This window comes from Ranitomeya variabilis, chromosome 6 (genome assembly GCF_051348905.1).
Source record: "Ranitomeya variabilis isolate aRanVar5 chromosome 6, aRanVar5.hap1, whole genome shotgun sequence".
Classification (NCBI taxonomy): domain Eukaryota; kingdom Metazoa; phylum Chordata; class Amphibia; order Anura; family Dendrobatidae; genus Ranitomeya; species Ranitomeya variabilis.
Window position 1 is genome coordinate 55924689 of NC_135237.1, and position 23976 is coordinate 55948664.

General features: G+C 42.4%; 1 protein-coding gene across 25 annotated transcripts in view; it reads right to left on the bottom strand.

Moving 5' to 3' along the window:
• Positions 1-23761, bottom strand: part of PARD3 (par-3 family cell polarity regulator) — a 637712-nt gene extending 613951 nt beyond the window's left edge. For 17 of the 25 annotated variants that reach the window (XM_077268520.1, XM_077268523.1, XM_077268510.1 and 14 more), the window contains exon 1: positions 23430-23708. In XM_077268520.1, coding sequence (XP_077124635.1) covers positions 23430-23549 — 120 coding nt within the window. In that variant the 5' untranslated portion in view covers positions 23550-23708. Of the gene's footprint in view, positions 1-23429 lie in introns of all 25 variants that reach the window. The other 8 variants (XM_077268526.1, XM_077268518.1, XM_077268516.1 and 5 more) reach the window with 3 other exon arrangements.
• Between the last annotated feature and the right edge of the window lie 215 nt (positions 23762-23976).

A 23976-nucleotide genomic window follows, 5' to 3' on the forward strand; every position in this document is an offset into this window, starting at 1 on the left:
GCAAGGTTACTTTCTTTACTCAATGCTGCATATTTTTTTATGCCTTTCAGGGCCCCTGGAAAGCTGAGCACAGTGCATAATAAAACCTGGTGACTTGCAGGTATGAAGGGCTGCTGGTAGTGCTAGTTTAGGCTGCAGAGAACTTCCTTAAAGAGGACCGGTCAGCTCTCCTGAAGGAACAAGGTTTAGTAAATTACTGTATGTATCTCCGTAATATACAAACTCCGGAGAACTGGGCCTTGTGTTGTTCCTCTTATTTGTACTCAGCAGCCATGAATAAGCTAAGTGTCCACCCTCTGACAAGCAGACCGATACAACCAAGATGTCAATTTAATCATACACGAATAGTACAAAAAATAATCTTCTTAAACCACCATACAGCACGGTCCGGTCCAGTGGGTGTCGCTGGTCTCGATTCAGCGCCTCCTATTGTTGCACATGCCGTCCTCCTGCTTCATGTGGATGAACCATCCTACGTCACCCAGACTCCCCGATCGCGCTCTGCCTTGCTAAGGATAGCGCAAAGTAGTGTAAAGCACTGGCTGTACTTACGAGTCATCAGCGCTCTGACCTCCCCGGATGCATGGACATTACAGTACAGGGCAGAGAACGATGCCTGCATGAGGGCACGATTGGGGGTGCTGTGTCAATGATGTAGGAGGCGTCATCCACAGGCCCAACTCTTAACTCTTGTGAAAAACTACTTGATGAATTAGTCCTTTATATAAGTTTTATTTTTAATTCGATCTCTTGGACATGATGAAACTGGTGTACCTACTTGGAAAATGTAATGTAGAATGGGTGTATGATCCAGAAATTAGCGTGAGCACTTTAGGAGTCCAGCTGTAAAATGAGAAAGCTCACGAGTCCAAGCGTATTCAATCTAACCCAGCTTGACTTGGCAGCTGCAGCTTGTACCAAGCAGTGTGAGAACTCAGCAGCAGCAGAAGGAAGGAGGGACACTGAGGAGCTGTTAACCCCTTACTGACCTCGGACAGGATAGTACGTCCGAGGTCAGCTCCCCTGCTTTGATGCAGGGCTCCGCGGTGAGCCCGCATCAAAGCCGGGACATGTCAGCTGTTTTGAACAGCTGACATGTGCCCGCAATAGCGGAGGGTGAAATCGCGATCACCCGCCGCTATTAACTAGTTAAATGCCGGTGTCAAACGCAGACAGCGGCATTTAACTACCGCATCCGGCCGGGCGGCCGGATATGAGCGCATCGCCGACCCCCGTCACATGATCGGAGGTCGGCGATGCTTCTCCATTGTAACCATAGAGGTCCTTGAGACCTCTATGGTTACTGATCGCCGGTACCTGTGAGCGCCACCCTGTGGTCGGCGCTCACAGCACACCTAATTTTCTACTACATAGCAGCAAACATCAGATCGCTGCTATGCAGCAGAGGCGATCGTGCTGTGCCTGCTTCTAGCCTCCCATGGAGGCTATTGAAGCATGGCAAAAGTTTAAAAAAAAAAGTAAAAAAAATGTGAAAAAAAAAAAAAAAAAAAGTTTAAATCACCCCCCTTTCGCCCCAATCAAAATAAATCAATAAAAAAAAAAAAAAATCAAACCTACACATATTTGGTATCGCCACGTTCAGAATCGCCCGATCTATCAATAAAAAAAAGCATTAACCTGATCACTAAACAGCGTAGCGAGAAAAAAAATTGAAACACCAGAATTACGTTTTTTTGGTCGCCGCGACATTGCATTAAAATGCAATAACGAGCGATCAAAAGAACGTATCTGCACCAAAATGCTATCATTAAAAACGCCAGCTCGGCATGCAAAAAATAAGCGACCCCAGATCATGAAAAATGGAGACGCTACGAGTATCGGAAAATGGCGCAAATTTTTCTTTTTTTTTTTTTAGCAAAGTTTGGAATTTTTTTTCACCACTTAGGTAAAAAATAACCTAGTCATGTTAGGTGTCTATGAACTCGTAGTGACCTGGAGAATCATAATGGCAGGTCAGTTTTAGCATTTAGTGAACCTAGCAAAAAAGCCAAGCAAAAAACAAGTGTGGGATTGCACTTTTTTAGCAATTTCACCGCACTTGGAATTTTTTTCCCGTTTTCTAGTACACGACATGGTAAAACCAATGATGTCATTCAAAAGTACAACTCGTCCCGCAAAAAATAAGCCCTCACATGGCCAAATTGACGGAAAAATAAAAAAAGTTATGGCTCTGGGAAGGAGGGGAGTGAAAAACGAACACGGAAAAACGAAAAATCCCAAGGTCATGAAGGGGTTAATTGAGAGGGGTCGGCGGAGATAAAGGTAAAATTTGAAAGAGGGTTATAAAGCAATTCTGACATATAAAAGTTAATACACCATCTTTATCAGGTCTAAGATCTATATAGTAAGGTGTGCAAATGAGAAATCTGGTGACAGAACTAATTTAAACAGTGCACTCATTGTAAGGTGAAATATTTTCCCAATAATTAGTATTAGCGTCTTGCTCCTATTTATGGTCCACACTGAATCGTACACCAAATGCTGCACAGCAAGTGCTGGACGGGCTGTAATACAGGAGCGCAGTGTGGGGCTGGGGAGGATTTGGCTTCATCCTCCTGTCTAGCATACTAATAAGCTGAATTATCCAGGGCAGAGAAGACTCTGCAGAGCCAGGCTGGCTCCGGTATTATCGCTCTGCCAGCACTTCTCACATATATTGGTTATTATTGGTTAGCTTTCAGGGCACCGTGATGACCAGATTAGGGGTAAGGCCAATAAGCAGCATATGTGGCGAAAAAAATTACCGTAAGGGTATGTGTCCACATTCAGGATTGCATCAGGATTTGGTCAGGATTTGTCATCAGTATTTGTAAGCCAAAACCAGGAGTGGGTGATAAATGCTTAAGTGGTGCATATGTTTCTATTATACTTTTCCTCTAATTGTTCCACTCCTGGTTTTGGCTTACAAATACTGATGGAAAATCCTGACCAAATCCTGATGCAATCCTGAACGTGGACACATACCCTAATACAAATCGGCGAAATAATAATTCTGGCTTGGCAACACTAGTCAAGAGGAAGAAAGCAGAATCTATTTGAGTAAAGTGCTGACCATGTTGGATTTAATAAGGGGACATCAGGCTTTGGAGGGCAGCAATTACAGATATTGTTAACCAAAAATCTGAAGTTTGAAACTAAAATCCTTGTAAAGAAAAGAAAAGAAAAAAAAAAAAAAAAGGATATAAAAGAAATGTACACGTCAGGACAATATCTGACCCCTAGGGGGGCTTCAGTGCTTTTTGAACGCAAGTATCACTTTAGCCGGAGGTTTGCATTTTAGCTAAAATCAGGATCCAATTCCCGAGAGGTAAAAGTTATTCCATATACTTCTAGAAGATTCAGAAATAAGAAAAGCAAAACAGAGCAGATATACTAATAATGGCAAGTACAAGGGTCAAACAAAATCTGACCTAAAGATCAATCAACAGGGCGCCAAGGAGCCTTCACCCGAGAGAATCTCTAAGTATCGGGCTCATTAGCAAATTAATATTGAATATATGTCCCACTGTCAGGGTCACAGCGGGGGGCAGCCTCCTCTCTGACCTCAGGGTTTTGGAGGGAACAGAAGCTATTCACGCTACGGCTTTTCTATTACACTAATGGGAATTAAAACGTATTGGTGCAGATGAGAGCAGAAAACGCAAATCTAATGCATATCCCAGCTGACAAAAGGTCTGACTAGAACATTAGCGTAAAAAAATTGTGTTGCAGAACACTAAAATTTTCGTGAAAAGAAGAATTCATGAACACAAGTCTACAGCGCTATTTTCCAAACTAGTAAGCACTTTTTTCTTGACATTTTTGAGTTCAATAATGTTTCATGTATAAAATCCAAATATAATAAAAAAAATAAATATATATTATATATATATATTTGTTTTATTTGCCTTTATATTATGTATGGCAAGTTGTAAAATCTATTGTTTCCTATTGACTAGAAACTACCGTATTCCAATATTATATTATATTCCTATATCTCGCTGACTCTGAAAATGGACAATGTATAAGACTTTGGGGGAGGAGTGATCAAAGAGTTTGCGTTAGAAATCCGGGGTAAAAATTTACAGTGCTGCAAAAAAAATTCAAAAGTAATAAAATTGTGAAAAAGTTTCTGCAAATTTTGGCCACTTTTAATAAGTGGGTTTAGCTTACCAGGAGGACTGTGGCATGGTGCAAACCAACATAGTTTACGCCATTTATATATTGTAAAGTATTCGAGTCCATCACTGGAGTACATTCAACAACACACCTCTTAATAAATTTGGCAAATCTTCCTCCGGTGCACCCAGGATTTAGACTGGTATAGAAAATGCCTGTCTTGACTCTTCTGGGTTTAGGCTCCATTAAAAGGAATTTTAAAGTTATGCACTATCAATGGTACAGTATACTGGACAACTTCCCTATCAGTAGAGATCTGACCGCTGGGTCCCCACCGATCCGGAGAACTGGAGCTCTGAATATCCATGTTAATGGAGCGGATGCTCATTCTTATGCGAGTATTGAAGAGCAGCCGAGCGCGACACTCAGAGGTCTCAAGGAATGATTGGAACAACAGTGATCAACCACCGCTCAATTCACGTGTGACTTCTCATCTTTGGTTCTCGGGATCAGTTCAGGCCGCCAATGGTCGGGAAGTTATCCCCTATCCCAAACTTGAGAATACCCCTTTGTACAGTGAGGCATATAAGAGAACCTGGTCAAAAGTGGCCAGTTATTTCTCACATTTTATTCCTTTCACTCTCAAGTATTCAGTTTTTCTTCGTTTTATTTTTTTTTTTTTTAAATAAATCCGCCATATGGTTTCAGAGAAATTGATCTCTTTATTTAGTAATTATGTAGAGCCAGCCTAAAGACATGCCCTTCAGAGAACCCTCCCATAGCCAAAAAATATAAAAATGACCACTAAATAAAAAAAAGTCATGATGTCTGAAACCTTGTGAAAGTATTAGGGTTTTTTTTTTTTGTTATTTTTTAACCTAAGGGGAACAGCAGGAATAAAATAAAATCAAAAGCTGGTAACAGGTCTTCTTCGATGAGAATCTGGATTACAGTCACAAGTCTCAGCCCGACTGCAGGGTCTAAGGGTACCGTCTCACAGTGGCACTTTTGTCGCTATGACGGTACGATCTGTGACGTTCCAGCGATATCCATACGATATCGCTGTGTCTGACACGCAGCAGCGATCAGGGACCCTGCTGAGAATCGTACATCATAGCAGATCGTTTGAAACTTTCTTTCGTCGCTGGATCTCCCGCTGTCATCGCTGGATCGTTGTGTGTGACAGCGATCCAGCAATGCGTTCGCTGGTAACCAGGGTAAACATCGGGTTACTAAGCGCAGGGCCGCGCTTAGTAACCCGATGTTTATCGTGGTTACCAGCATAAAAGTTAAAAAAAAAAAAAACGTACATACTCACATTCCGGTGTCCTTCAGGTCCCTTGCAGTCTGCTTCCCGCTCTGACTGACTGCCGGCTGGAAAGTGAGAGCAGATCACAGCGGCGACGTCACCGCTGTGCTCTGCTTTCACTTTACAGCGGCACTCAGTCAGTGCGGGAAGCAGACGGCAAGGGACCTGAAGGACACCGGAATGTGAGTATGTACGGTTTGTTTTTTTTTACTTTTACGCTGGTAACCACGGTAAACATCGGGTTACTAAGCGCGGCCCTGCGCTTAGTAACCCGATGTTTACCCTGGTTACCCGGGACCTCGGCATCGTTGGTCGCTGGAGAGCGGTCTGTGTGACAGCTCTCCAGCGACCACACAACGACTTTCCAACGATCACGGCCAGGTTGTATCGCTGGTCGTGATCGTTGGAAAGTCGCAGAGTATGACAGTACCCTATGTCCCCAACTAACACTATCATAGGGATCTATGATGCTATTAATGAGGGTCCGTAGACTCACAATCAGTGTGAGACTTGCAGCCGAGCCCTGGCTGTTAGGGCTGTCCCACACGTCCAGATAATTCCGGTACCGGAATAAATCGGTACCGGAGTTATCCGTGTCCGTGTGCCTGGGAACTCACGGAGCGTGTGGTACCCACTCTGCATCATGCTGAAGCCGCGATTCATATGTTCCCTGTAGCAGCGTTTGCTGCAGAGAAAATATGAATAATAGTGTTTAAAATAAAGATCTATGTGTCCGCTGCCCTCCCACCCCCTGTGCGCCCCCCCGCTGGTCAGAAAATACTTACCCGGGTCCCCCGTCGGCTGTCGCTCCTTCCTGGTCTGGCCGCGGCTTCTAGTGTATGCGGTCACGTGGGCCCGATCATTTACAGTCATGAATATGTGGCTCCACCTCCCATAGGGGCGGAGCCGACTATTCATGATTGTAAATGATCGGCCCCACGTGACCGCATACAGTAAGCCGCGGCCAGACCAGGAAGGAGCGACAGCCGACGGGGGACCCGGGTAAGTATTTTCTGACCAGCGGGGGGGCGCACAGGGGGTGGGGGGGCGGCGGACACATAGATCTTTATTTTAAACACTATTATTCATATTTTCTCTGCAGCAAACGCTGCTACAGGGAACATATGAATCGCGGCTTCAGCACCATGTGGGGGGGACAGCGCTTACTGTAGCGCTGTCTCCTGCACGCACACGGACCCCAGACGGAGAATGTCCGTGTGAGGTCCGTGTTTTACACGGACCCATTGACTCTATTGGGTCCGTGTAATACGTGCGCTCCCACGAACACTGACATGTCTCCGTGTTTGGCACACGGAGACACGGTCCGCAAAAAATCAATGACATCTGAACAGATGCATTGATTTTTATGGGTCTACGTGTGTCAGTGTCTCCGGTACGTGAGGAAACTGTCACCTCACGTACCGGAGCCACTGACGTGTGAAACCGGCCTTATAAAGCGCCTGTATTATGTCCTGCCCATCTGAAGGAGGCCTTACACACCGCTGATCTCTATAGCATGACGGATATGAGAACGTCCATAGACTTCAATGGAAGGAGCAGTGATCTTGCATTACCGTCCCTGTTTTATTCTTTTTTTTTTTTCATGATGTAATAAATGTAACCAGTGCCCGATTCTCCCAATTATTGAATTCGCCAACAACCACACACTCATGTCATAGACCACCAAAATGTTGCTGTACATCGTTGTAGACAAAGATTATAATCCAAAAGGGACCCCATTGTTAGATTTAACCAGTTGCACCCACCACGGCTCCGCTATCAATGGAAGCTATGACACTAGAGGAAACAAAGCCAACATTACGAAAACTCGCAGGGCTCGCCAACATCATCTTCATCATCAGCACAGTAAAAAAAAAAAAAAAATTCCAATCACAAACCAATGATTTGCTATTTGTTTCAGACAACCCCGGTGTTTGCCACCAGCAGTTATCACATTTACACATGGGTCGGAAACAAGCACATGGTGAACAATCAGGGCCCGAAGCAAAGGAAGAGATTACAACAAATCTCTATATCACTTCCCTCTGTCCTCCAGGCCCTTCTTAGTATGCAAAGAAGTGCACACATTATTACCACGAGCTGATAATCTTTCTGCAGCATCTAAATTAAAAAAGGAAATTGCATATACATTTTACCAGTGATTATGACTATAGATCAAACAGTAATTGAGTGTCAGGCCTCCTGGGGTCGACTCACTGCCTATTAATGCCATTTCCACTGCACTGCACTGTGTTAAACTTAAGGGGTCAAGTTCCATAAATAAGTAATTTGTTTTGTGTTACACCTGTGCTTTTTCATTCCGTCTCTCTTCATGGGAACCCTTCTTGTTGTTTTGCACACTGTATGTAGTCTTATTAGCCAAGCAGTCCTGATCTTTGTAAAGATGTTGAAAAAAAAAAATGTTAAAATTTTTTACAGACCACACCCATTTGGATAACAAGACTAGATTTGCTTTTATTAAAAAAAAAAAAAAAAAAACAGCACGGATTTTAGGAGAACAAAAATATACATATATTTATGGCAAGTGGCAGGTCTTCTTCATTCATATATGCATCATATAAGAAATGTGAGCAATGGTCGCTTTGACTTCGGGTCTTTTAGATACTTCCAGAGAGACAAGACTCTACCCTTTGCAGGTTTTTTTGTTGGGGTGGGGTTATTAAAGTGATCTATCTACAGAGCACAATCTAGAGCAGAAGAAAAAAAAAACAAAAAAAAACTCACATTTATAAATGTATAAGGCTATGTGCCCACGTTGCAGATTCGTGTGCGGATTTATCCGCTCAGTTTTTGAAAAATCCGCAGGTAAAATGCACTGCGTTTTACCTGCAGATTACCCGCGGATTTCCATCATTTTTGTGCGGATTTCACCTGCGTTTTACCACCTGCGGATTCCCATACAGGAACAGGTGTAAAACGCTGCGGAATCCGCACAAAGAATTGACATGCTGCGGAAAATAAACCGCAGCGTTTCCGGACGGTATTTTCTGCAGCATGTGCACTGCGGATTTTGTTTTCCATAGGTTTACATGGTACTGTAAACTCATGGAAAACTACTGCGAATCAGCAGTGTCCAGTCCACTGCGGATCCGCAGGCAAATCCACAACATGTGCACATTGCCATATCTACATGTTGAGACAGTGAGGCTGTCAGAATGAGGAATTTCAGATCCAATAAATAAAATGGACTAACTGATACAGTGTCTTCCAATATCGAGACCCTGATTCCAGCAATATGTCACTGGGCTGCGCCCTGCAGTTTTGATAAAGTCACTTTTCTTTTCTGCTGGAGATCTAGCACTTCTCTGAATGCAGAGCTCTATGTAACCCCGCCCTCCTCACCACTGATTGGCACCTTTATGCCTATGCACAGTGTAGACAGAAAGCTGCCAATCAGTGGTGGGGGTAGGATTATACAAAGCTCATGAATATCAAGGACTACATGGCTGCAGGTTTAATAGTCCTCTTGTGATAATCTCCAGCTGATAAAACAGTGACTTTATTAAAATTATATCAAGCAGCCCAGAAAGAGACCCATCACTGGAATCGGTGCCCTGAATCTACACTATGATTACGGTAAGTGGCAAAAACTTGGTGACAGAATCCTGTTAAATCACCAAACTAATATTGTGAAGGTCCCATTTGTTCCACCAAAAATAACTCTGGCCTGTTGAGGCATGGACTGAACAAGAGCTCTGGAAGCGATCTGTAGTATCTGACACTAGGATGTTAGCAGTAGATTATATGAACAACCAGTTCGGTAGATAATGTAAAAAAAAAAAAAAAAGTAAAATAATGGTGTCCGTTCCTCCATGGTCCAGTGCTTATCATTGACACTCAGTGGTCTCAATTTACGCAGCCACATACCCAGAGAGCTGAGATGACCATTGTGTCCTGATGTGTTCCTACTTATGTTCCGTGCTCAACATAAATTTTTGCAGTCAAAATATTTGTCTCGAGTGGACGTGGTTATATATCATACATGTATTTCGGAGTTGTGGTGCCGACCGGGCTCTGACAGAAGCAGGAAAAGTTGCTAGTTGACATATTACTGCAAGAGTTTCAGTCACATATGTGCGGTCACGTGACCGCCAGAATGAACTGAAAATGGGTGGTAATCCTGACAGTGAGCATACTACACAGGACACGGCAATCTGTACTATATAACCCTAAACACAAGTTTTCAAAAATGTATCTGTATTGTATTGCTTAACTATAGATTATTATGTGTTCTGTGGCACTTTTCGGTGGGATACAAAAAAAGGGAGAACGATAATTTTCTGGATTCAATTGCTCATCCATACAGTTTTACATGCTGTCACATTTTGGCGTTATATAAAAATAAAAAAATAAAAAAAAAAAAAAAAACTTGAATATGCCTAGTTTCACACTAGCGTTTGGCAGGGCTGCGGACTTCCTCCGCGAAGCCCGCCCACTGCCGCGCCTCTTCCTTCAGCTCCGCCTGCGGCTGCATGCGTCCTGCGTACCTATCTTTAACATTGAGTACACAGGCCATGCGGATGTATGCGGATGCTTCCGCATAAGTCGCCTTAACGCTGCGCTGACCTGCATCAAACGCAACATGTTAGGATTTTGTTGCGGTCGGCGCAGCTTGAAAACGACGCGCGCGGAGGCATCCGCATACATCCGCATTGCCTGCGTACCCAATGTTAAAGATAGGGTATGCAGGATGCATGCAGCCATAGGCGGAGCTGAAGGAACAGGCGAGGCAGTGGGCGGGGCATCACGGAGGAAGTCTGCAGCCCTGCCGAACGCAAGAGTGAAACTAGCCTAAATGTATATGGATTCAATGATTCATCCATACACTGTAATGCGGCTCTAGTTACATTTCGTTGGTATATTAAACTACAAAAACACCTTCCAAAACTTTATGGATTCAATGATTCATGAATACAGTTCAACTTTTTTTTGTGTAAAATTACGGTAGGTTACAATTTTTAAAAACTGCTTGGCCTGGCACAATTCACAAAATATTTTGGGTCAACAAATTGACTATTGTCATATATAATGTAGAACATGCTTGGTGTGAAATTTCGTAGGTTTGAAATAAAAAATAAAATAGTCCTACTACAAATGTACACTTTAGTATTTTAAGTTGTTGTCACCTTCAAGGGTGTATAGATGACCCTGCTTGTAAGTTTTGGAAGGCTTTGCACTCTGCCTAACTTGTAGGAGTACCACAGCTATACTTTGCTCACAATATTTGAATGAGGCACTATAGTTGGTGCCTTCAAGGCTGTATGGATGACCCTGCTTGTAATTTTGGGTAGGATTTGCACTTCTTACACTTATTCCTTTACACGTCTAGGAATATCATGACATGACAATCTGAAGAGAATGTGTATGAGGAACTCCTTTATGTCTAATACAGGGTGTATCTGAATCCCTTATTTTTGCAGTTCTTGCTTCCTTCATTAATTACACTGATCATTTCAATTTATTAAATTATATTTTGGTTTACTTACATTATAATTTTTGAAATCCTTTTTAAAATGTATCTTTATAAACAAATCATTATACAGGAAAAATGTTTCTAAACATTTTTTTTCCTGTAATCTCCAATTTCTTGTTGATTTTGAATGTTTTATTGTTAAAGTGGAGTAAAAGTGTAACACCATTGTTCTCATCAGCAATCTAGGAGTCAGAGATGCTTCCAGTGGTCTTTCCTTTGCTGTTCTTTTTCCATTCAACACTTTTTTTTCCCCATCTATTTTAACATAGTCACTGCCCCCAAATCTCTCTGTAGGGTCTGCTGAAAAATGCTTGGTTTTACCATTGAATCCCATTATACTGGTTACTCAAAACGAGCATTAGGTATTGCTCAGTTTCAGTAACGAGCATTTTAGTGCTTGCTCATCTCTATGTATGACACTAACTTCCTGCTTCAGGAAACAACACATGCACATTAGTCACAATTTTCAGATTCCGGCCCTATGTTTTGTATTAAGTGTCTAGAGATTGTGTACAAAAGGTCATTGTGAATCTGTTGATATCTTCACTTTTTGTCAATGGATAACCAATGGTTTTCACTTCAACTGTCACTGGTTTTAACGTTATAGTCAGAAGTGTATTCTAATATCAGCCAATACTGCACAAAGTCCCACCGCTTCTGCATACTGAACCATAAAGGGTATGTGCACACGTTGCCGATTTGACGCTGCGGATCCGCAGAAGTTTTCCATGCGGTGTACAGTACCATGTAAACCTATGGAAAATCAAATCCATCAGTGCACATGCTGCGGAAAATCTGTGCAGAAACGCAGAGGTTTATTTTCTGCAGATTCGGATGCGTAATATACGGCAGATAGGAGCTGGGCCATAGACATTCATTGGGCCGTGTGTAATGCGAATTTTACGGACGTAGTTTATGCGCTCATACGTCCGTAAAACTCGCTAGTGTGAGGCCGGCCTTAGGCTGGAGTCACACACAATGTATAAAAAAACTGTCCAATTTTGTCTGCTGAGAATCGCGCAAATCTTCTCCGTATGGTGATCCGTATCTTATCCGTGTGCAAGGCCAGGATGCGTGTTTTTTTTCTCAAAAAAGTATCCGTGTGTCATCCGTATGTCATCCGTATGGTGAGATTTTCTCACACACTTGCAAAATGAGCAAATAATGGCTGAGCCTTTCCTGTCACCTGCCCAATGCCAGAGAATTTTGCGCAAGTCACACTCATGGTCCGTGTGCTGTGCTATTTTCTCTCGCTCCCATAGACTTGCATTGGCGTTTCTCAGCTGAGATACGCAGACAATCGCAGCATGCTGCAATTTCACTCACAAGTGTAATACGCACGAGAAAAAAAAACGGATGATAGGAGCTGCCCCATAGATTAACATTGGTCCGAGTTCTATGCGATGTTTTACTGCATAGCACTCGTCCGTATTACAGACTACTGTAACTCCGGCCTTAGAAAATGTTTAAAGAAGACCTATCCACCAGGTTAAAAGTGGCCAATTTTAGCCATTATTGTCTTCCAGCCCTCGCCTGAATATTTAGTTTCTTGGCGTTTTACTTTTTATAAATCCGCCATATGGTTCTATAGATGTGGGCATTTTTAATTAGTATTAATTTTTAAGGTCTTTACCAAGGGGCGTTCTTTATAGATTAAATATGCAGGGCAGCCTAAAGACAGGTCCCTGGAGAATCTGTGAGCAATGCTCTCCAAGTAAAGGACATCAAAATTAGCACTAAATAAAAAGGTCCATAGCTCTAGAGCTATACAATGTATTATAAAAAATAAAAAAAAATTAAAAAAACAACAATTAACTCTCAGCAGAGGGACAAAAATAGCAAAAGCTGGTCACTTTTTGACCTGACGACAAGTTGTCTTTAAATGGCAAATTGCTCTTTTTTTCGCCATGAGTTTATATTACCACTTTGCAATCTGCCACCATTGCCAAACAAAATAAATATGTCATGTACAACTGCTGTGAAGCCCTAACCCTAGAGAAGAGGACTTGGTGATACTGAAGAATTTTTCGAACAAAGGACTCTGCTAACAGAACGATTGTTCTGTGCACACATGATGGAACCATTGTCGGCAGCACTTCTTTTAAAACGAAGCAATATGCTGCCGAGAACAATTTTTAATGCTGACAAACGATCTAATCAGTTAACGTACAAGCCAATAAATCGGTTGGTTATTGGCCTATTGGCTTCCACTTGGGTGGTATGCATAGGTATACTCTTATTTTTAACTGTATAGGAAAGCACAGCAAACTTTGCGGTATAACATGCAGCTCACTTTTCATTTTATCCATTGTGGCCATTAGGCGCCAACATATGGCACACACTGAATGTGAAATTAACATTACAGTAAAAAAAAAAAAAAAGTCACTATCCTGCAAGTTCTACAAAATAAAGGTTTATTGAATGCTTAGAATCTGTAAAAACAGATGACTGCCGGAAATAATCAGTAAAGTGTGTTCTAGAATCACGTCAATTAATTTATGTTTTAAGTATGAATTTAGTGATAAATGTGGAAAATAAAAACAGAACGTCCCTCTTTATAGACCATTCCTCTATTCTGCCATCCTTTATATTAGCGTGCAACCAATTATTGAAAAATATTCATGAAAATTTATAATTAACATCAGAATATTCCAATATCAGCAGGACACTTGCGCCCAGGGCAATATGGAAGTACAGACCACATAAAAGTCAGCAAATTCTGTCATTTTATTTCAACAAAAATGTAATCTATCTGCAAACAAGATGGTATTACACGGCTTCTGACACAGAGCAGACTAAACACTGCACACGCCGAAAGTGCTGACTGGGCGCTAATGTGGCTTACTCACCTTCTCCTGCCCTCGCACAATCCAGAGATCACTGTATTATACTGAGCAACGGCAGAGACTCTTGTAAATTGTATACATTTTTTTTTTTTTTTTTTTTTTTAAACAGGTTTTGTGACACCACCCGGGGCCAATGAAAATTACTTGTTTATTACTGAAGGACCCCTTTAAATGAGAGCGATTAGGAAGTGCATTTTTAAGGCTAAGTTCACACGTTGCGGTTTTCCCCTAAGGCAAAGCCTGTTCTCTCGGCAGTAAGAAACTTGCCTCAAAAAAGCAGGTTGTGTTTAGTTTTTGTTGCGTTTGTTTGCAGCGTTTACTGATTGTGTGCACAAACCTTTAACCCCTTCAAGCCGCGGCCCTTTTTCGTTTTTGCGTTTTCGTTTTTCACTTCCCTCCTTCCCAGAGCCATAACTTTTTTATTTTTCCGTCAATATGGTCATGTGAGGGCTTATTTTTTGCAGGACGAGTTGTACTTTTGAACGACACCATTGGTTTTACCATGTCTTTTACTAGAAAACAGGAAAAAAATTCCAAGTGCGGTGAAATTGCAAAAAAAGTGCAATCCCACACTTGTTTTTTGTTTGGCTTTTTTGCTAGGTTCACTAAATGCTAAAACTAACCTGCCACTGTGATTCTCTAGGACATTACGAGTTCATAGACACCTAACATGTCTAGGTTATTTTTTATCCAAGTGGTGAAAAAAAATTCAAAACTTTGCTTAAAAAAAAAGTGCCATTTTCCAATACCCGAAGCGTCTCCATTGTTCGTGATCTGGGGTCGGGTGAGGGCTTATTTTTTGCGTGCCGAGCTGACGTTTTTAATTATACCATTTCGGTGCAGATACGTTCTTTTGATCGCCCGTTATTGCATTTTAATGAAATGTCGCGGCGACCAAAAAAACGTAATTCTGGCGTTTCAAATTTTTTTCTCGCTACGCTGTTTAGCGATCAGGTTAATGCTTTTTTTTTTATTGATAGATCAGGCGATTCTGAACGCAGCGATACCAAATATGTGCATGTTTGATTTTTTTTTTAATTGTTTTATTTAGGATGGGGCGAAAGGGGGGTGTTTTAAACTTCTATATTTTTTTCATATTTTTAAAAACCTTTTTGTTTACTTGTGCCATGCTTCAATAGCCTCCATGGGAGGCTAGAAGCTGGCACAACTCGATTGGCTCAGCTACATAGCAGCGATCATCAGATCGCTGCTATGTAGCTGAATTGCAGGTGTGCTGTTGAGCGCCGACCACAGGGGGGTGCTCACAGCAGGCCAGCATCAGTAACCATAGAGGTCTCAAGGACCTCTATGGTTACTGTCCTGACACATCGCCGACCCCCGATCATGTGACAGGGGTCGGCGATGAGGTCATTTCCGGCCGGAAGCGGTAGTTAAATGCCGCTGTCAGCGTTTGACAGCCGCATTTAACAGGTTAATAGTGCGGGTGAATAGCGATTTCACCCGCCGCTATTGCGCGCACATGTCAGCTGTACAAAATAGCTGACATGTCGCGACTTTGATGTGGGCTCAGCGCCGGAGCCCGCATCAAAGAGGGAGACACGACATGCGCAGTAATAGTACGGCGCATGTCGTGAAAGGGTTAATAAGCGACAAATGACAAGGTTCATAATTCCAAAATAGGTCAGTAATATCTATATTATTCTTTACTTTAAATTTTAGAGCAATAACATCCACACACAGTATATACGCTGCTTACATAGCACAACATATTCCGCAGTGATGTACAGATTGTATGATCACATCAGATCCTGCAGCTTTCTGATATAATGCAGCAAACTGACACAAAGGATATTTATTAACACAACCCACAAAATGGTTGTCTCTAAAGTGTCCGAGTGACAACACAGAGCACACAAGTAGATCAACAGGTATGCCAAGAATTTCATCACACAGGCTGCTCAGAACCAACAATACAAGGATGACTCAGCCGGCACCAGATCCCATTACACACAGCTATGTCGCCTGTGTTTAGTTCTTGACCAACTTTTTCCAAAAATATAAAATAAAAACATCCTGTATAGTCAGCAGGAATAACTAAGGGCACTTATATAACAGTATTACATCCTTACACCGGTCTGAAAAGTAGGACATCTCCGCAAAGGAGAACAAAGTTTCACATTTTCATATTACCCCCCCCCAGCCACCCCCCACGTTTTCGGAGGCTGGTAGGGACCACCAAAATATATATACTAATAAATGTATGTATGTATGTATGTATGTATGTATGTATGTATGTATGTATGTATGTATGTATGTATGTATATATGTATATATATATATATATATATATATATATATATATATATATGTGTATATATATATATATATGTGTATATATATATATATATATATATATATATATGTGTATATATATATATATATATATATATATATATATATATATATGTATATGTATATGTATATATATATATATGTATATGTATATATATATAATGTATATATATATATATATATATATATATATATATATATATATAATTTTTTTTTTTTTTTTTTCTCTTGACTGCCTGCTTTTAGAGAGGAAAAAAAAATCTAGTGAGCCAATTTTCCTTTTAAAAAATGTATTGTGCTACAGTCGCTTTTGTCTGGGATCAGGTCAAACGGTATCGGACTGGCCAATATGCATCAGTGAGCCGTTGGAGACTGTGACACAGTGTCTGGACATGCTGGGAATTGTAGTTTCACAACAGCCCGAGAGTCAGCCTAACCCCTGTATTTGGCTACTTTCACACTTGCGACGGTACGGGTCCGTCGCTAAGCATCGGCGCAACGTACGTTGTGAAAATTTTGCACGACGTGGGCAGCGGATGCAGTTTTTCAACGCATCCGCTGCCCATTGTAAAGTCCCGGGTAGGAGGGGGTGGAGTTCCGGCCGCGCATGCGTGGTAGGAAATGGCGGACGCGACGTACGAAAAAAAGTTACATTGAATGTTTTTTCGTGCCGACGGTCCGCCAAAACACGACGCATCCAGTGCACGACGGACGGCCATCCGTTACAATCCGTCACTAATACAAGTCTATGGGAAAATGCAGGATCCTGCAAATTTTTTTGCAGGATCAAAAAACGACGGATTGTGACGGAACCTGAAAAACGCAAGTGTGAAAGTAGCCTAAGCCGATCCGTTGGTCTCGCCGAAATTGTTGCTTTTGGGCAACATAACGCTAATGAATAAGGGAGCCTGAAAATCCACATCTTAGTAGTTCTCCAACAGAATAGCAATTAAAAAAAATAATAATAATAATAATAAACAAATAGCACAGAAGCATCTCACAGTTGGTTATAAGTGAAATCTAATATCTTCAGAATTCCAGTTTTGGCCTGAAGATATTTGACGGAATATTAATAAAGTCTTAGGATCCATATGTTGCCATCAGTGGATTAGTATCAATCATATCACAGCATCTCGGCAGTCACGGTCACACCAGACACCGTGGAGAATCCTAATCACAGCGCTCACCACCGTCACGTGCCTAGAAGTCACTGCTGGGGCCCATAATACCAGAGACAGACAACGTGAAAGCGTTTTATGACAACTTCAAGCTTTTTTACTAGTTGTGTGTCTCATTCCCTGACTGTTTTCATGGATAGTGGAATGAAGTCCCAATAAACAGGGAGGATAACCAGAACCAGACCGCACACTAGTAGGAACCAGACCCGTATAATGATGTGTAACTCATCAGGAAAGAGGAAATGCTGATTCGGTTTAAAAAATGTGTGTTGCAGGAGAAGGCAGAATTACATGTTTATCATATGGCACCAGGAAAGCAACCAAGGGATACGGAAAGTCAATCCTTCGGCCCAGGGCCCTTTTGCTCTTTGCTTGGTAGATATATATTTGGCAGGGTACTCTATTTTATACAGGGGCATAATAAAAAGCATGGAACAAAAAAAGGAAAAACAATGTTTAACTCTTAGAGCGCTGCAGCTTCTGGGGTCACGTGATTAGCGGCTCTTAAGTCACGTGACCACTGGAGTAGGTACGTGACCGCTAATCAGCTGCTGCCTTTTGTATTCCTTCAAAGAGGGGACCCAACAACGCTACTTGGCCACCTGGAGACAAAGTGAGGAGATTGGAGGCACTGTGCCAATCTGGGAGGGAAGCAAGTTTTATATTGGGTGCAATACAACCCCAGTCACGTATATTAATGTTGCCAATTAGCAAAAGCATTCATCAATCTTTCGCCGCATGACCAGAGTTGTGGCTTCATGACATCATCTAGTGCCAGCCTAAGGCAAGGTGCAAATGATCGTGTATTCTCTCATCTGAGAGTATCGGGCCAATTATGCAAATCAGAGTGTGATCAGAGTCTCTCAATTCTCCATTCTGTTAGTCCGTGGAAATTGGACTGCACTCAGATGTCATCCAAGTGCAGTCTGATGGTTTCCAATGACTAACTTGTATAGTCGAGTATCTCATTTTAGGATAAAATCTGACATGCCCCATGGATTAACATTGATCAGAGTGCAATCTGATATTTTGTCAGCTCGCTCTCAGACTGAAAATATGGCCATGTGCACAAGCCCTAAAGCTGAGCAAAAATACCAAAGACAACCCATGTTGACAAGTAATGCGGTCTCTGGAAGACAGCACCCATGTTTCCATGTTTTTCTACAGGCTTTAGGCCACGTTCACACGTTCAGCTTTTTACTTCAGTATTTTGTAAACCAAACCAGGAGTGGGTGATAAATACAGAAGTGGTGACGTGCTTCTATTATACTTTTCCTCTGATTGTTCCATTCCTGGTTTTGGCTTAAAAATACTGAATTAGAAGACTGACTAAATACTGAACGTGTGAACGTGGCCTTTTGAGGCACTGAAGACTATGTAAGAAAGTGCTGCAGATGAATTGAGACAATCCTAAGATTTCAGACGATACGGCAATTCGTGCACTAATCCACTAATTGATTGTCATTTCCTCACATAGGTAACCATATGGATTGTGCACAAGTTACTGTACTGATGCATAATTTCACTTATTTAATAACTCAGGATTTGGAAGCATCTGAGCAGCGATGGCATGGAATGTTACACCGTGACCACATCTTATGTTCTGCTTTGAACTTTTTTACATCACAAATCTCTTAAAAGACTTTCCTGGTAAGCAGATATTCTTACACCATAACTGCAAAACTTCAGAGGGAATGTAAACTGAATAACCTATAACCTGTCCTAAAGAAATCCTCTCCCCGCTCCCACCTGAGCCTGAAGCTGCTTGCTCCCTTGTCTGACTCATTGTATCTATTCCCAATTTCTTATACATTGTAACCTGGTATTGACAGGACTCCTACCGATTCCCTTGGTCAGCAAATATCGTAACTATTGGGGAAAAGACTCGCTGACTGATTAAACAAGGTCTTGTGGTCCAAGGTGATCTGCCCACGATGACCGGGCAGCTGTAAGTACATGCAGCAGTGATGTCAGCAGCACACGGCGCCGGACATCAGCACTGCAGGCAATCGCACACATTGGTCTTCTACGTAGGTAATCACCTGGGACAATAAGAATTTTATTAAATTGTCAGTAAGTCTTTTTCCCAACAGTCATATTTGCTCACGAAGTCTAGCACCCAAAATGTTACTGTAACTATCGATGTCTGCATGTTGCGCAATTTCGGATCTGTAAATCTAGAGTGTCAAACTCACTTGACACTGACCAGATGTTCTCTGCAGGGCTGGCCTTTTTCTATCGTCCCACTTAGTCCCATCCAAGGGTATGGGCACACAACAGTGTTTTTCCTGAAGCATCTTTATTGCAGGTTTTGCGATAAGCAGTCGTTTTTTGTTTAACATTACAGTATATATAACAGTGGATGCGTCCTTCCGTCCGAAGCTGGGATGGCCGGCGCCTACAACATCAACATAGTGTGCATTATTAGTATGGCTGGCAAGTGTGCACTGATACATTGACATTGTAGTAGAATTATTTAGTAAAATGGCGCCGGAGTCAGCGTGTGTGCCTACCGCCATTTTATTGAATACACTGTATATGTGAATTCACGGACACTGCATCTTCAAAACAATGGCACCGATAGCGCGGTATGTGCACGCGCTGACCCCGGCACCATTTTACTGAAGAATTCCATTACAACGGAATAGTAGCAGTATGCACACGCCGGCCATTGCCCTTATCTCTATGGCCGGCGCATGCTCACTGTTATGTTGACGTGTAGGACAATACATTAATAAAATGGTGCCGGAGTCAGCGCGTGCTCATGCCATGATCATTTTATTGAAGGCACTGTTTAAATTTACCAATAAAAATGCTCACCACTCGGGCATAGAACAAGTTCAATAGCTAGTATACTATAATGAGCGGCCTCCAAGCCTGAAGAACGGTCAGGTCACTTCTTTTAACAGCTTTGATCATGTCCTTTCACACTTGTTTTTTTTCACTTGATAAAGACGCTGGTACGGCGCTGAAATGCGTTGTGAATAGAAAAACCCTATTATCATCACTGTTGAATATTCTGCTTACTCCAGCAGCGCAGGCCACCTAACGCATTTTAGCCAACTCTATTCACTTTCAACTGTGCGGCTTTCAAGGTCTGAAGGGGATAAAAAAAAAAAAAAAAAAGCCCCAAAAGACTGCAACTTTTGCACAGTAAGTCGTTTTGATATTGCTGTGCACAGGTTCATTATTAGCAGCATATTTTACGCCCTTTTTTTTTTTTTTTAGGTGGGTTTTGGAGAGGACCTGCCTGAAGAAGAGGTCGTGTGCACATAGCCCTAGAAAGTAATGGCTTACTGCTATACCACAGCTTCATGACCAATGGAAGTCTAACCTCTAGATCGCCTACAAATCCTGAAACTGAAGAGACGGCCACTATAATTTAGAGCTGAATCTCCGTCACTCGCTTTCCTCACACACCAAGGAACTGCAGTAAGATCCAAGTCAAGTGAATGCTGCCATCCCATTCAGAAAAGTAGGTGATAAGCTCTACAAGAACTGCAGTGCCTTCATCCTCAGGATCGGATCCTAGAAGATCCGCTGTTAGTGATGTGTCAATTTAAAATATGGAACTACCCTTTTAATGTATCTCGTAAAAAAAGGTTTTATTTGTCTGTACCACACTTTCTATTGTTATTGCTACAGTGTGTAATCCCAGTATTAGCCTATGTAGAACACTACCACAGTCACTCGTCTGATCATAGTCAATAATTCATATGACCTACTTAAAGGTTAATCAGGACCACTTTTTTTTCCTGAAGCAACAATCCCAACATGATGATCCTTGGTCTGGCTGCTAGAACCCCAAAACCCCTTCAGATTAGTGGTAATCAAGTGAGAGAGTTGTTGGTGGGTAATCATATGCAAGAGTACACACAGCAAGCAGGAAAACCAGTACAGAACCATCATAGTAATTACGGTAAGTACTTCTGGTTTGCACCGGGGCTGTGGAGTCAGTAAGCCAAACCTCCGACTCCACAGACCTGGTTTGCACAACATCTGGTTCAGTGCGAGCGACAGAAGTTGCCGTTGAACTTAGCGTTATACGACAGGCTGAAGATAATGCTAAGCAAAAAAAATAAAATATCAAGGTTCATCCAAAAGTAGCATTTTAGTAACGCACACAATATTGCATAAAGTTGTGCAACTGCAATTTAATGAACTGGCGGGGAGGGGAATCAGCAACCTCTATCACTCCAGCTGTTGTAGAACTACAATTCCCAGCACACCTTGAGTCTGTGACTATCATATGATTGCAGCACGCTCAATGTTACATAGGTTGTTCAGCTGTGCAAAGTTTCTTTCTGAATTTCTAGCACATCATAATTTAATAAAATTACGGAAAATGGGTGCTGTAGAGGGAATAATTTGCACACACAGGATAAACTGGGAGGAGGGTGGAGCACGTCCTTCAGATAAAATTTCCAAGAGATTCAAAACCACATTTAAAAACTGGCTGCACTGCTGGAAAAGAAGTATCTTGCTGCATTAATTTTGAAGGTACTTAATTAACACTACGCATTTCAATGCCGTACTGGCATCTTCTCAAGTGAAAAAAAACAACGGTTTTGATACGAGTAGTGTTAAAAAACCTTTGAACGAACAGCAATAGACTTCTTTTCCAGCAGCGCAGCCACTTTTTAAATATATTTTTATCCAACTTAGGGGTAATTTAATAAAAGGAGCAATTGGTTGTGTGCTTAAAGGCAACCGTCGCTGCAGTTTAGGCCAATGACATCCCATTCTAGTAATCCCTGACCACTGCAGTCACTCACTTCAGTAGTCAGGTGACAAGAATGAGACATCGCCTGCTGATCAAGCCATCTATGCTGGAGTGACAGGAGTTAGATAGGGTGCTGACACCTTCTGCCACAATATTCTCTGCATTTAAAGTTTTTTTGTTCTTTGCCATGATGAACTTTTCCACAAAAAAAAATCCCAAATCTTTTTTTGTTTTTTTAAAAAACTGTTTTACTCATCCTCAAAAAGGAACAAAACTGAGTTTCTACTGCTGCTCTCAATGTCTGTCACAGCCAATCAGTGATCTCAGCCACTAATTCCATCAACAGAGCTCACAGATGCTATTGTGGTGTAACTAGATTTGTGATATATATTTATATTAAACACACAGGCATGTGTCATTCCAGTTTTGGTCCACGTAAACATCACGGAGAATTGTCATCCAGAGGCATCTACTGTCAATTTCTGGAATTGTTTCATGCTGCAGCCATGTTACTATGCCATCAAGGCATGCTGAGAGTTGTGCTCACAGATTGGCTGCAGCGCTGTCGACATGATGTCAGCGCTGCAGACAATGATAAAACTTAGGAGCAACTGGGGAGGTTCAGCGCCGGACCCAGGGATGGTGAGTGGAGCACAGTTTGTCAGGGTTTTCCAAAACCATAAGAAAAAAATTGCATCATCAAGGGGTCAGCATTCTGCAGCACTCCAACTATTATAAATATACAACCCTCTGCATGCCTTGAGGGCCTAGTAACATGGCTGCAGCAGGTAAAAGCTCCAGAAATTGACACTAGATGTCTCTGAATGACTATCCTCCACAATGTTTACATGGACCAAACCTGGGAGTGACGTGTGTGTGTGTGTGTGTGTGTGTGTGTGTGTGTGTGTGTGTGTGTGTGTGTGTGTGTATACACAGAGAGAGGATAGATAGATAGATAGATAGATAGATAGATAGATAGATAGATAGATAGAGTGCATGAGGTAGCTCTTATGTACATTATCACTGACTTTTGGAAGAAATGTTGCTGAGACCTATTTACACCACTACACACATTAATGGTAAATAGAAGCCAATGTTTCCAGCTGATGTTTGTAAACACTGCACTGCCGGCCACAGAGCAGCACAGAGCTGCACCTCCACCAGGAGGAAGCATGGAACTGCTCTCCCTCAGGATCAGTGCAGCAGCTCAGCCCCCAGGAGCTGGATGTGCCACAGCCATGACACTCACACGCCAGCCATGCCCCTGCCCAGACAGCAGAGTTAGTGCAGATGACACAGTCACCCCCACGAGATCAAAGAGTGGGGTGCTCCAGGATACAAAACTCACTCGACGGCCTGGACCACCCCTAAAATATAGGGGGGACTTTTGCTAAAACACAAACAATGCATCCCTTTCTCCCCCCAGCTGTTCCCCAGCCTCACTCACCTTGGCTATGGCCTTCTTGTACCTGGTCACCGCTTGCTGTATGAGGCTTGAAACTTTCAAGTTCCCGTCTCCACAGGGCACCACTACCCGGGTTCTACCGAAGCTCACCGTCACCTTCATGCTGCTGCCCGGGGAGTTAGCGGATACCGCCTTGTTCTCCCCGCGCTCCTAACCTAAGGGGTTAATCCAGGGTTCCGGTTTTCCCTCCGTATCCTCCGGTGTCTGCGGGGCCTGCAGTAGCCTCCTCCCTCCGCCTCCTCCTCTCCTGCATGTGAATGCGCAGCTCCTCCCACCACTTCCAGCAGGATTGTGTGACCGCAACTGGTGCATCCAACGGGAGCCAGCGTCCGTGCGTCTTAACCAATCAGCTTCTGTTATGTTTGAGAGACAGGAATATCCGCCAAAGAGGTGCTCACATGCGATGTAGTCCTGCCCCTAAATCTCCAGGTCGGATTGTGATTGGCTGGCGGAATTCTACTGTCTGAATTTTGGCTGCGCCGCTAAAATTGTATCAATTGATGATGACCGTGGTGTGTGCGGCGGCGGC